The sequence below is a fragment of the Zonotrichia leucophrys genome, chromosome 13, assembly GCF_028769735.1.
Source record: "Zonotrichia leucophrys gambelii isolate GWCS_2022_RI chromosome 13, RI_Zleu_2.0, whole genome shotgun sequence".
NCBI classification, from domain to species: domain Eukaryota; kingdom Metazoa; phylum Chordata; class Aves; order Passeriformes; family Passerellidae; genus Zonotrichia; species Zonotrichia leucophrys.
Genome location: NC_088183.1, coordinates 13,691,426 through 13,704,466, shown reverse-complemented (window position 1 = coordinate 13,704,466; position 13,041 = coordinate 13,691,426). Strand labels below are relative to the sequence as shown.

At 38.8% G+C, this 13,041-nt stretch overlaps 1 protein-coding gene across 6 annotated transcripts in view; it reads right to left on the bottom strand.

Annotated features, from left to right (window-relative positions):
• Positions 1 to 13,041, bottom strand: part of TENM2 (teneurin transmembrane protein 2) — a 675,237-nt gene that overhangs the window by 67,458 nt on the left and 594,738 nt on the right. For 4 of the 6 annotated variants that reach the window (XM_064724589.1, XM_064724592.1, XM_064724593.1 and 1 more), the window contains 2 exons: positions 12,187 to 12,387; positions 9,252 to 9,464 (listed from right to left, as the gene is read on the bottom strand). In XM_064724589.1, coding sequence (XP_064580659.1) covers positions 9,252 to 9,464; positions 12,187 to 12,387 — 414 coding nt within the window. The remainder of the gene's footprint in view (positions 1 to 9,251; positions 9,465 to 12,186; positions 12,388 to 13,041) is intronic. The other 2 variants (XM_064724588.1, XM_064724590.1) reach the window with 1 other exon arrangement.

Sequence of the window (13,041 nt, the reverse complement as noted above, 5' to 3'; positions counted from 1 at the left end):
AATTAAAACATATATGGTCCAGATGAATTATGAATCTTGGTTATTTTTCAAACTCCTGAACAACTTTAGTCTTCCAACACCTACCTAAAAAAATACTCATCTGAAATTTTATAATTAAACAGAGAAGAAATTAATCTTCGCATGGGTTCATGTAAAAATATACTGAAATGTTAGAAGTGTTTATACTTTTCAAATATATGAACAATTAACTATTAGCTCATGTAGTTCAATCTACCCTAATCAAGCCAGAACATTTAAAAAGAAATATCTAAACCTTTTCTCGCAGCTATTTTGATGATATCTTGTTTTTACAGCATTTTAAAAGCAGGATACAGTCTATTGATGCTGAGTTTGATCAAACTGCTTTGCACTGGATTGTTAAAAACTACAAATAGAAACTAAAGATACTGTGGGATCAGGAAAAAAGCAATAAACTTAGATTTTTTATTTTTTTTTTGGTCAAAATGATGGCTCCCTAGTTCCAGAATTCAGGAGTGGAATAGAGGAAGGCAAGTGAGGGGGGCAGGACTTGGGGGCTGCTTTGCAAACCATGTTTGAGAGAACCCAGAGCCTGTTTGACACTTGAACAGCTGGGACTCATAGCCCAGCTCCCAAAAACCAGAGAGCCACCACAAGAAAATCCACCCCAGATGTCAGACACCACTCATGGGCCACACAGCTGGCTGATCACAGTAAGGCACGAATAAAAATATCTTTTAAGAGGAGTAGAGTTAGAGGAAGAAAAGCTTTATGTGGATAAGCAGACAGCCATGTCTCCCCTGCCTAAATTTTCATTAAGGATAATGTTTTGATCCATGTCACAGCAAATCCTTCATGAAAGCAAACTTGCTACTTTTCCATGAAAACTGCTTAACTGTTTAAGAGAGGTGCTTTTTTTGAGTGAAATATTTAAGTGTGCAGTGCTCAGGGTCAGCTCTCAGAGTTGAAAATCCCCAGGGAACAGCTGGGCCATGAATCCTTTCTGCTCTAATCCCGTTAGTGAATGAAGAGGGGATGATGACAAACACAGCAACGTCAATATATCATGTCCTGCTTTTCCTCTGGCTTTCAGCAGCCTGGCTCTGAACTGCTGATTAATGAGGCACCAGCACTGCTTTGTCTCCATCTATCCCAGCATGGATGTGTTTTGAAGACAACTGACAGCCTGAGATGGACAGTAATATGTCAATCAACACAACATCACTGAAAACACGACAGTGGAATATGCTGGAAATTGTAGAAATCTACTCAGTTGGACACAATTTCTTGGCAGCTATAAATCAGGTAATAGCAACCTCGGGATTATTCCAATTATTTTTCACTTTCAACATGAAGAGATAAAAATGGACTAAAGCATTAGACCCAAATGCCTTCAAGAATACTCAAGTTTGTATTCAGCTCTTACATTTCAGTAACCCAAATTATGTTTGCAATTTCTTTGGGCAAATAAGATATATTATATGATGATTTCTGTTGGACAGCAAACTTTGCTTCTTTTTATATGTATAGAAAGGCTATATGTAAAATGAAATAGGCTGAGGCAGGAATAATCTCCAGAAGCATCGTTATCCTATTGAGCATTTCATAAGCAGGTCAGAACAGGGCTGGAAAGAAAGAAGGAATAAGAGAAAAGAGCTGGATAACATAAATTTTGTAAAAACTTTCTTCAATAAGAATGGCTCATGATACCTCGTAACTTGTGCTCTGAACAAGTCCCCATATTCATTCCTTAAGATCTGTTAAAAAACTGTCTAAGTAAGGGCTTTTAGTGAAAGAAGGATGTATCAATATTCAGCATCAGTGTGTATTCATCCTCAGTGAGTAGTTACTGCACAAGAGAGCTGACAGCTTAAAGAGAAGCCTTTCAATAGTTTCATTTTTCCCCGAAGCCCTAAATAGATCACACAGCAAAATCCTGAACTGACACCTCAGAGGTTCTACAGAGACCATTTTTTCCTTTTTATTTCTGACATTAATGTTTTTTAATACAACATTAAACTAAGAAAATATTGAGTAGAGAATTTCAAAAGCATCAAATATCTTAGGAAGACAAGTCTCTAACTTATAATGCATCCTACTAATAATTTGATACTAAATTGGCAAGAAGCTGAAATAAAAAACAACCAACAAAACCCTTTGCAAAGCTTTGCATCTGAAATATTATTCCACCGAGTTTGCAGCAGTCAGGCAAAACACATTTGACTTTATTTGCATCTTCAAGCATGAAAGGTTATGTGAAACTGATACTGAAGATGCAGGAATGATACCTTGAGAATGTATAAGCAAGAATAATAGTGATCAAGAAAAAGGTAGCTTTAACAGGAATATGAACAGCAGGTCTCAAAAGCATGGACAACTATTGTTCTCTTTTGTATTTCTTTCTTAGTAAGTATAAATATTATATATATGTATATACATGGCTGTTTCTCAGGGTCCAGCTCTACCTTTCTGTCTCTGTACAATCCATGCCACTGACCTCTCACAAGCATTCCTGTGGCTTTGTTGTTTTGTTTCCAGCAACATTGTGTAATTCACTCCCTTGCTGAAGCTCTGCTTGACACCACAGGGTACAAAATAATACAGAAAATATTATCTGCAGGAGAAGAGAAGATTGCCTGGCTCCTGGAATACTGCTAGGAACAGCATAATCGGCTCTGCCCTTTCAAAAGTTAGATCAGCTCCCTGATTGATTGCCCTCCCTCACTTTTTGTGGTCTTTTAAGAGTTCAAGAATTGGCCAGAAAATCAATATAACTCATGAAAAAACCCTCCAAAAGGAAAAAAAAGAAATGTGGTTTTAGTTTGGGAAACTATTCACCAGGATCTTCTGGGTGCACCTTTGAAGTACCAGACAAAATGCAGGAAGTTTAGCTGAAAACATACTCATTAAATTTTTTGGGCTAGAAAGGAAAGAAATAAGGTCATGTTCTGCAAATATCCTGTAAAAAGAGAAAGAAAAAAGCTACTCAAGTGTTCTGACACTGAGCTGTGACATGTTTCAATCATTTACAGGAAGCCCTCAGCAAAGAATGCAAACAGGAAAGTTCTTCCTCATGAATAAGCTTGCCTTTCAGCCAAAAAAGATCCCCAGCTGCCCCCTGAAAATTCTGTAAATGAAAAGGAATTATTTTTCTAAACTCCTTGAAAGTCAAACCACTCTCACTATACATAAATCTCTACACAGAATGCTTCTTTCCAAGTATTCATAATCAGCTACCTTGCTCAGCTATGATAAAATTAAGTGGGTGCATGTTGTACTTCTGGATTCCTTAGTGCTACAGATATCATTTCCAAAGTTTACTCATCTCTGATCCACAAAAATAGCTGGTACATTTCAATTTTCAGCATAGGAATTTGCAAAGTTACAAACCAGAAATCCCAAGCAAGAGCCTTCTACATAATATGGGATCTGGGAACTCTACAGCCAAGAGATTTTACTCAGAAATAAAAGATGACAAAGACAACCAACAAAGCACCTCAATAGCAAATGCAGCTGGGAAAGATAAGAAGCATCAGATTCCCAGGAAGAAATTTATTTACCAGATATTTATTTACCAGGAACTCAGACCTTGACTGAAGCACAGAGATGCTTCACTAGCTGAGCACATATTTATCCAAGTGATGAGTACATTTCCTTGGCTTTGGTTAAAAAATGGAACAGGACATAACATATGCTCCCAGAATTCCACCCTATAAGGAAGATTTCTACCTTTTGAGTCTCTGTCTTTGAATGATGGAAGTGAAAATGTGAATGATGTGCAGTGAGTGACAGAAATAATTGAGAATCTCTCAGGTTGCCTCATGAGGTACCTGCTGCTCTGCTTTGCTGAGGAGGCACAGGGGGAGCAACTCAAAGAATATATCAGTAGAAATAGGCTTCCATGTATAAAACAGTGGGATGACTTGGGATACAGGTGATGAACTGGAAACTGCACATGCAGGAACAGCCAACAGCTCCAACATTTTGGTCATGTCATCATACATATATTACCAACACATTTCAAAGTCTGCAGTAATGAAAAATGGTCATGACCTAAATATTCTATGCATTTTTCAAATAAAATTAAAGAAAAAAGTGTTCCTCCTTCCTCAGAGCATGCAATCTAAATTCCTGTCATCGTTGTTAGAGGGTTTTTTATGCCTTGATAGGTTATAAACTGTTACAGATTAATTTTAAGTTAGAAATCCATTGGAGAAGTCTAATATATCTAGCTCTTTCTAAATTGCTCTTTGTCAGATACGATGGCTTTCCACTGCCTCCTCCCACACACTTTCCATCTCTCCTGAAAATTGCCTCATCTTTGAATCATTACCCTTGTAATTACAACAAGAGAAATCAGTAGTAGAAGAAAAAAAATCTTTGACACAAAGAGCATTATCAGGGGACAGAAATATCTTGCTATATCCAAAGATAACACGATGCCACATTATTAATGTTTCCATTGATTATTGAGTCCATGATGAGGTAAAGAACTAAATCTTTACTCTTTACTTGTGGTATTCCATCCAGCTGATAGAAAATATAAACATGTGTCAAAGCTGGAAAGGTCATCCCAAAGCACTCAGGGGGGAAAGGTTTTTAGTAAACAATTTTTTATTAGAACCAGAGGTGGAATATGGTCCACACAGTGTTCACCTTTAAAGGGAGAGTATTTAAAGTATTTCTCTACTGGGTGTGAGTTTGTGTGGATGTTTCAGAGTGGCTCAATATACACATTGACAACCCATTGTTCTGCAAATACAGAACACATAGATCAGTCTCCCTGGCTGGATAAATTATCAATTCTACTTCCAACAGCGGCATTGGATTCTTAAAGGGAATGACAGTACAGCTCTTAAGGTAGGCCATTAAAAATAAACTCCTTAGAAGGAATGCTTCCTCCTAAGCTCATTTAAAAGGAGACTGGAAGAGAGCTCATAGAGTTCAATGATTTCTGGTGAAGCTGCTGCCCCAGGGCAGGATGATTTACCTCTCTTATTCCTGACAAGTGTTTGTCTAAATGGTCCCTACAAACTCCATTGATGAGGAATTCATAATTGGCTTGGACAACCTCCTTCAGTTTTTCATTCGTTGATAACATGTTTTTTCCTAATACAAATATCTTGTACTACAACTTAAGCTTCTCAATCATCCTAGACACAAAGTCCTTTCTTTTTTTTTGTACATTTTTTGCATCTGAAAATATTAGGTTATTTTCCACCATGTAGGTGACGAATCCTAGTTTTTTTTTTCAAATCTTTCTCCTTTACTCAAAGGCTTGAATACATAGAAGATAAGATACAGAGCTAATACAGATTTCCAAACCCCTTCACTAAGGAACTTGTTCTCCAATTTTGACAGTTTTAGGGCCAAGGACCCGGTGGGGGAAAGTTGCTGATCCCCAGCTCTGGAGTTGGATTTCAGAAAGCACTACCAAGGCCAGAACAGTTTCGGGTTTGTGGCTGGACTTGATGATCTTCAGGGTCTTTTGTAAGCTAAATGAGCCCAAGCAGAGCCTGAAGACATGGACTCATCACCTGCTTGTGTTTTGTGAGGCAGGCAGGTGGAGGCTCAGCTTCAATGTCTGTACCAGGGGTATAGCTCATTTGCATAAAAATAATTTTAAAAAAGAACATAAGAGATAACAACTCTCTGGATCAAAATCTGCAGCAGAGTATCCAGATTACCAAATAGCCTTGAGTATAATTTTTTCCCACTTTCTGTCTGAAAAAGAGTGCTTAACCTACCTCTAATGGAGGACATGAACAGACAAGAGCAAGGCTTGGGAATATGACAGGCAGCCCCAAAAAAAACTTCAAATATCACCTTCTGGTCAGAGCTCACCTTAAAAGATTCATTTGCAGACATTTAAATTTTACTTGTAAATATTTAGGATTAAATCCTGCTTTCACTGGTCTCCCAGTGAGATTTTTACCAATGACTTAATAAGAGACCACGCTCAGGGATATGAATTACAGATGGAATTACACTTTTAAAATGGTATTTCTGACTGTTTCATAAGATCTCCATATATATCACTCTGTCCTTGGAATGCTATCTTGACAGTTTATATGCAGAACATCCTCTGCAAGCATTTAAAAACAACAGTTTTAAACATCCAGATAATATTTTCAGTGAAAGTAACAGATCTGTTTTATAACAGCATGTTTTAAAAAACATTCAGATGATTTAAGGAAAAGCTGAATCCTCCATCTTAAATTTCTGTCATGAAATGGGTTCAAGATTAACAACTTCTATACCTTTCTTTCACTTTGTTATTAGTTTTCCAATATTTTTTTTCATCTAGATTACCCTCTATTATTTAGTTATAACTTCCTCCATAATTGCAATCAATGAATAGTAATCACTTAATAAACATATCCTGACAGGTCTATTTTTGCACTGGGAAAAGATTAATTTTCTTTATCACCACTCCAGTAAGCAATTTCTTTTCTTACCTGAAGTAGCAAAGTGAACTGAAGTTCTGCTCTGCTTCGAAAAGCAGCTGAGCAAGACCAGACTCCTTTCAGTTTTATATTATTTGGATATAGATTTATCAAAATCTGAGTAACTTGGAACATGCATGCATTTTTATTTGCATTGATTCTTACACATAATTCTATTGCACACAGGCAAAAGCTGCTTTGCACAGACACTGTGCTAACACTGAGCTCACACTGCTGTTCTGGGAGGATTTTCTGAGTACTTTTCTTAAACCAGGTAAAACAGAGAAAAAAAATGCATTTCTATTGAAACTTTTGAGTTTAGATACTCAACAATGAAATGACAAGGAGTGTGCATTCTGTCAAGCATCTATTAAAGCCTCATTTTGATATTAAATAGGATAAAATATCCAAATTAGCTTGGATACCTGCAGTTTGCTATGATGATTTCTTTTCCACTGCCATGTAAATATAGCACAAAGAAACTGGTAAAGGAACAGAAAGAAAACAAATGTTTTTTATATAGAAATCCCCTTTTCTTCCTCACAAATCAATTTGTGGACTTGGACTAAAGTCACTGAAATCAAAGCAAGTTTTTCTGCTGACTTCATTTCAGACGAGGTGTAGCAAAAATGGAAATTCAGGGTAAATAACCTCTCCTACAGGATTTGCATTTCCTGCCTTAGGACAAACAGCCTGTGCTGTTGTTTTCAGGTACCTTCCAGAAGGACTAATCAGTGGCATCTTTTTAGGTGGACACTCCTCAGTAATTCTGACATTAAATGCTGTGTCAAACTTGCAGCTGAAACCATAAAGGCAGTACTCTCACAGTGAGTTTCTGTAAAATTTAAGTGCACTTTAGTTCTTCACACCAGTGTTTAAAACATCTTGAGCAACTCATCATTGTACCAAAGCATCAATTCACTCTAAGCACAAATTTTCCAGTGTAACTTCTAGAAATTTCATACCAATACTGACAAAAATCCCTTTTACCATCCTTTTCCTCTGAAATCTGTGCTTCAGCTCCCTGTAACACAAACCAGTGGGGTCACACTGAGCTGTCCCTCTGAACTCAATCCCATCCCTGGCATCAGCCTTTGTGCTTTTGTAAATGGCCTCAGGACATAACCATGTGAAAATCCTTACTGATACAGGCCTGTCACAAGAATCTCTGTCTGCATGCAACAGACAACTTCTGACTGCACAAACTTCATCCATGATAACTAGAAGGGCATACCTGAATTTTTTGCGCTAAGTCTCATCTTTGCCACAGGCAGGACCACATTAAGTTTCAAGGAAATCTGTGTAATGCACACCAAACAAAAAAAACTTACACATATTTTAATCACTTTAGAAATATCACCCTTCCTCTGGAAAGAATTGATTATACACATCAGTAATAAGGGAGATATCTAGTTCAAAGCTCTGAAAATTAGGTTGAAAATCTCACTTCGGAGTTCACTAGTTCAGCTTGCAGTTTTCAGCCTACTTTGAGATCTTGGTAAAAGGCATCTTTTTGTCTGCACAGTAATGAAGACTTTACATACACTAATTACTTCTAAACATCGGCACATTACTAAGAGATTATAAAGCAAAACAAATTTTGTGCGAAGCATCAACTTCTGAAATAAGCAATTATTACAGAATTTAATGAAAAAATTATATACTAGGCATTTTGTAAAGATCTGGGAAGAACTTTGAAAACAAAATGCCTGGATTAATCTAGCAGAGGTATGTTGATATGATGGAAGTCTGAAAGCAATTATGAAAAAAACACTCTGCATCTGTGCTGGTCACAAAGTGTTCAGTCATAAAAGCTTTGATTTAAATCATATTTGCACAGTGTGGAGGAAGCATGCAGCACCACAACATCAAAGGATATGCCCTGAAAATATGTATCAATTTTTCTTTTTTTTTTTTAATCTCTCCAATAGGAGTATACTTTTAGTTTCCAACTCCTGTGTTGGAAATGGTTTGTATACCCAAAGAGAAATCAGAGGAGAATGAAAAAGAAAAACAGCTTGAGGGACGCAAGAATCTCACCATACGTTTAAGTAAAGAAATAACAATTCACTTGTAATAGGACTGTCCCATTAGGGTCCCTGACTGCCACGAAAATCTCAAGTGTCCTACTCTTTTCTTTCTTAAATTCATCACCTTAAGATAATGAAAACAACATGACTCTGGATTTGGACTCATCAGATTTCTTCTAAGGCATACTTCAGTTCTCCAAAAATTCTCTGGAGTAAAACACACTCGTCTGAACCTCACAGTCTCAGTAGACGGGATACTCTTGTTCAGATAAATCTGCTCAAACTTCTCAGAAGGGATGTGATCACTGAGAATTTCCCATTTTTGATTATAGCTCACAGAAAATAACAGTTTTCTCCTTTGAGTAAATTTCCAAAATAATCCAAATAGAGTTGACTCCTTGTAGACAAAATAAAGAGCTTCACTTAGGAACAATTAATTCCTCTTTCAAGTAAATTTTCAAGCATGGTAATTGAGAGGATAGAACACCATTGCTTTGTGTAAGGATGACCTTTTTGAGCTTGCCAGGTACCATTTTTTTCCATCTTTACTTACTAATGTGGAATTTGTTGTTGTGTTGGTTTTGTATGGTTTTTTTTTCTCTATAAAAAGCAAAAAAATCTATAAAAATCATTGTTATTGATTTGAAATGATTCCAAGAGCTCACCTGCACTTCCCCCAACACATTTTGAGTCAGGCTTGATAGCTGAGAGCACCTGGGTCCTTAAGGGAACAGCCCATTACAGTCCACGACAGTAACTATGTCTCTACGATTTATGAAAAGAAAGCAATATGTGCCTGTTTCGGTGCCTGTCGTTTGCCTACCAATGGTGCAGTGCTCCCCATTCCAGCCCTCTCTGCATTCACACTTCCCATCTTTACAAGTCCCGTGCTCGGTGCAGCGGGGGTGGCACACACGCTGGTCACAGCCCGCTCCCGTCCAGCCCTCCTCGCAGCGACAGGCCCCGCCGATGCACACGCCGTGCGTGCCACAGTCCACCGAGCACACTTCTAGGAGAGAGAACAGCAGTCACAGCCGGCCCCGGGGCAAGGCAGCACCCCAGCAGCGCCTCTGCTCACAGCCACACTCAAAAAGCTGGCCTGCTCACCTTCTGATGAAAGCCGGCATTTAATTTTTGTTTAAAAGCGAATTAAATTAAAAGTCGCTTTCATACCTTAATGTTTTTCAAACGCCTTTATATTTTTATATATTTTATTTTTTTTAAATATAAACACCTTCATATTTTTTTAATATAAATGCCTTTATATGTCGGAACCCTGGAAATTCCTCTGAGTGTCCTGGATGGCTCGAGCCCCTGCCAGGGGGCTCAGAGACCTTGGCACAGAGCCCAGGATGTCTGGGAAATTGATCTTGACCCATGGAAAAATTACCAATCTTATATGAGGATTTACAAGCCACAAAAGTTTAAGTAGAATGATAGTTGATCACAGGGTGAAAAGTAGAATTTTGGGGTTTTTAGAATGGGGGCTTGGGGTGCCATGATGGAGGAATTTGGGTGTACCCCGTCCTTCTTCTTGGCCTCCATCTTCTGGGTGGTGTTGGCACTTTTGGATTGCTTTAAGGTAGAAGCTCACTGTCTAACATAGGTGATAGGTATTGGGAAATTATGGTAAATAATGTACACATAGTTTTTAGTATAAAAGATAACACTGCCATGAGTGGTCAGTGTGCCACAACCCAACCTGCCAGACAGACCTCAGTGGGTCAGAGAAAGAATGTAATAGATAAGAAAAAAGAAACAACTTTGAGAACAAGAACAGAAGAATCCTGACTACTTCTTTGACTGCGGGACTGGGAAACAGAGACTTGTAGGTATCTCAGAGTTACTCTGACCAGCAGAGATTCTGAGATTTATATTTTAATTTTTTTTAATATAAATGCCTTTATATTTTTCAAATCCTGTACTTCATTGGTACATAACTCTAAACTCCATGTAAAGTGTTAGCTAGCTGCTGTCTACACATTTTGGTCAGATGAAACAATCCCTCTAGGCCTGAAACTCAAGGACACCCGACAGCCTCAGGCCATGAAAAGTATAAACAAAAGTGAATTGGGGGGGAGCAAACTGGGAGAATATGACTTCATTACCTGCAGCTGTAACCCTTGACATGTAAACGGACCTAAATTTAAATTGTCTGAAAACCTCATGACCATCATCTACCTTGGGTGTAGGCTCTCTCGGAGTATTTTGATTGCCCAAGGTGCATCTATAGAAGGTCTTTAATATTAATAAATACCCACTTCATTCTCTTAACCTCGTCTAGCCTCTGTTCTAGGTAGCCATCCCAAGGCATCAGCTTAAAAAAAAAACTTGCTAATGTGCACTGCACAGAGCTGCAGAGCTGCACCCTCCACACAGACACAAACATGTCAGAGGTGCTGTCCCCAACAGCAAAGGAGGTGAGCAGGTGGCTCTGCTCTACTCAAACCTGGACCTTGGGTGATTTTGACAGATATTGATTTGCTAAGAATTGAAACTGAAACTCACCTGAAACTCATTTGGCAGAGAATGGCAGCAATTCAGGGTCATTTAGAATGATGGGTAAAAGTCACTTTCCAAGGAGAGATTTTGTATTCCTATTACTAACATGGTCAGTTATCTGGTGTCTCACTGCAAAAATTCTACAGCTCTCTGCCAGCTGAAGTTTCAGATAAGCAGAAGGATCTTTTGCCCCACACATCACCAAAGAAAGTGGCAGCAAAACTCTCATTCTTGAATTCTTCTGACTGCTTATCCATAAAGCAGAAAACACATCTTGATATTCATGTCACTGGTAGGGTATTCCAGCTGATTAACCTTAAGAAATAACTGAATAACTGTGAAAAATGTAAATATTTGTCTCCATTTGTCTCCAGTGTTTTGAGACACTCGGTTTTGACCTACAGCAGCATCTCAAGGTTCAACTGAACATGTAAAAGCAAAATTCCCCATATTTCTTTCCCCATAAATGGAAACATTGGGACATTTTCATTTACAGTTGGGAAACAGAAGTACACTTATGTAACTTTTTCAGTCTAAAAGAGAACCAGTGTTAGAACAAAACACAAACGCCTAACCAAATTAAGAATGTCACGAAAGCATATATAGAAGTACATCTGCAGTTCTTCCCAACAAAATGAAACAAGCCAAATCATGCAACAAAGACAACTTTCTCGATTATTACCGCATTTCAAACTCGCCATAGGTATTAACCTTTGAACAAAACAGCAACATGATTGCAAAATGAGGGAAAAAACCTTTTTCTTACTGTGGATGCCATGGGACAGAGAGAGAGAGAAACAGCCATGGGACAGAGAGAGAGGAACGGCCAAGGGAGAGAGAGAGAGGAATGGCCATGGGACAGAGAGAGATAAACAGCCATGGGACAGAGGGAGAGAAATGGCCAAGGGACAGAGAAAGCGCCAAGGGACAGAGAGAGAGTAAGGCCAAGCACTTCTCACAGCGACTTGTGAGAATTTTTTGTTGTAAGGATGTGATAACTTGTTAAGTATAAACAATCTGCAGGAGGTGTTTTTCTACTTTGTCTTTCTGTTCTTCTCAAGGATGGTGTATGAGGAAGGTGTTTTTGTTAGTTAGCCAATCAAACAGAATGTATTTTATCACTCTATATAAACCGCACGGTTCTCTCGAATAAAACCCTCTTTGCTCTTTCTGCAGCACTGCCTCCCTCCTGCTCCCGTGCCATTGCTGGTGCCAGAGCGAGCTCTTACCGACGGAGCAGTCGGGGCCCATCCAGTTGGGGTCGCAGGTGCAGAGCCCCGTGTCGGGCAGGTAGGAGCCGTGGCCGCTGCACTGCTCGGGGCACTGCGCGCGCGGCAGCTCGCAGCTCGCGCCGCCCCAGCCCGGGCTGCACAGGCACTCCCCGTTCACACACACCCCGTGGTTGGAGCACGTCGGGTCCAAGCAGTCCACTGCAGGGGGAAACAAAAAACGGGTGCAGAAGGGTCACTTCACACCAGGGAGAGGGTGGAAAATGTGCTCTGGAAAGTCTGGACAGGGTGATAAATAGAGCAAACTGAGGGAGCTGTCCAAGTCATATTAATACCTGGTCTGAGAAGGGGAAAGTGAAGTAATTTACATTTTACATAAAATAAATCAAGCAGGGTTTGACTATGCAATGACAGTTTACTGCAGGAACGCTGTGGTGGAGAAGCATGAAGACTTAAAAATAGCACTTTTATGTATATATAGTCAGAGTTCCACACATAAACCTGGAGACATTTCTTCTGAAACACATTGAAGCTCCAATGAGTCATGTACTGTATTTCAAGTACAAAATAAGTTAATAATTTGCAGTTTTAAAGGACTTTTTATTTGGAGTATCTTTATAAAAACTGCTATTATTACTATTAAAATGTTAGAGCACCGTTTGAACATTAGGACATCCACTTCAAGTACACAGAAGTCAGAATGTCAGTGGCTTTCAGCTCCATTTAGACTCTTAATCATTCAGGCACTTCTGAATGTCTGATCCATGGTCCATTAGTACCTGAGCTGTGAAACTGAGAGCCCTGGTTACTTCAACACATATTCTAAACCAGGAGATTGTTTCTCTTAAAGAAGTA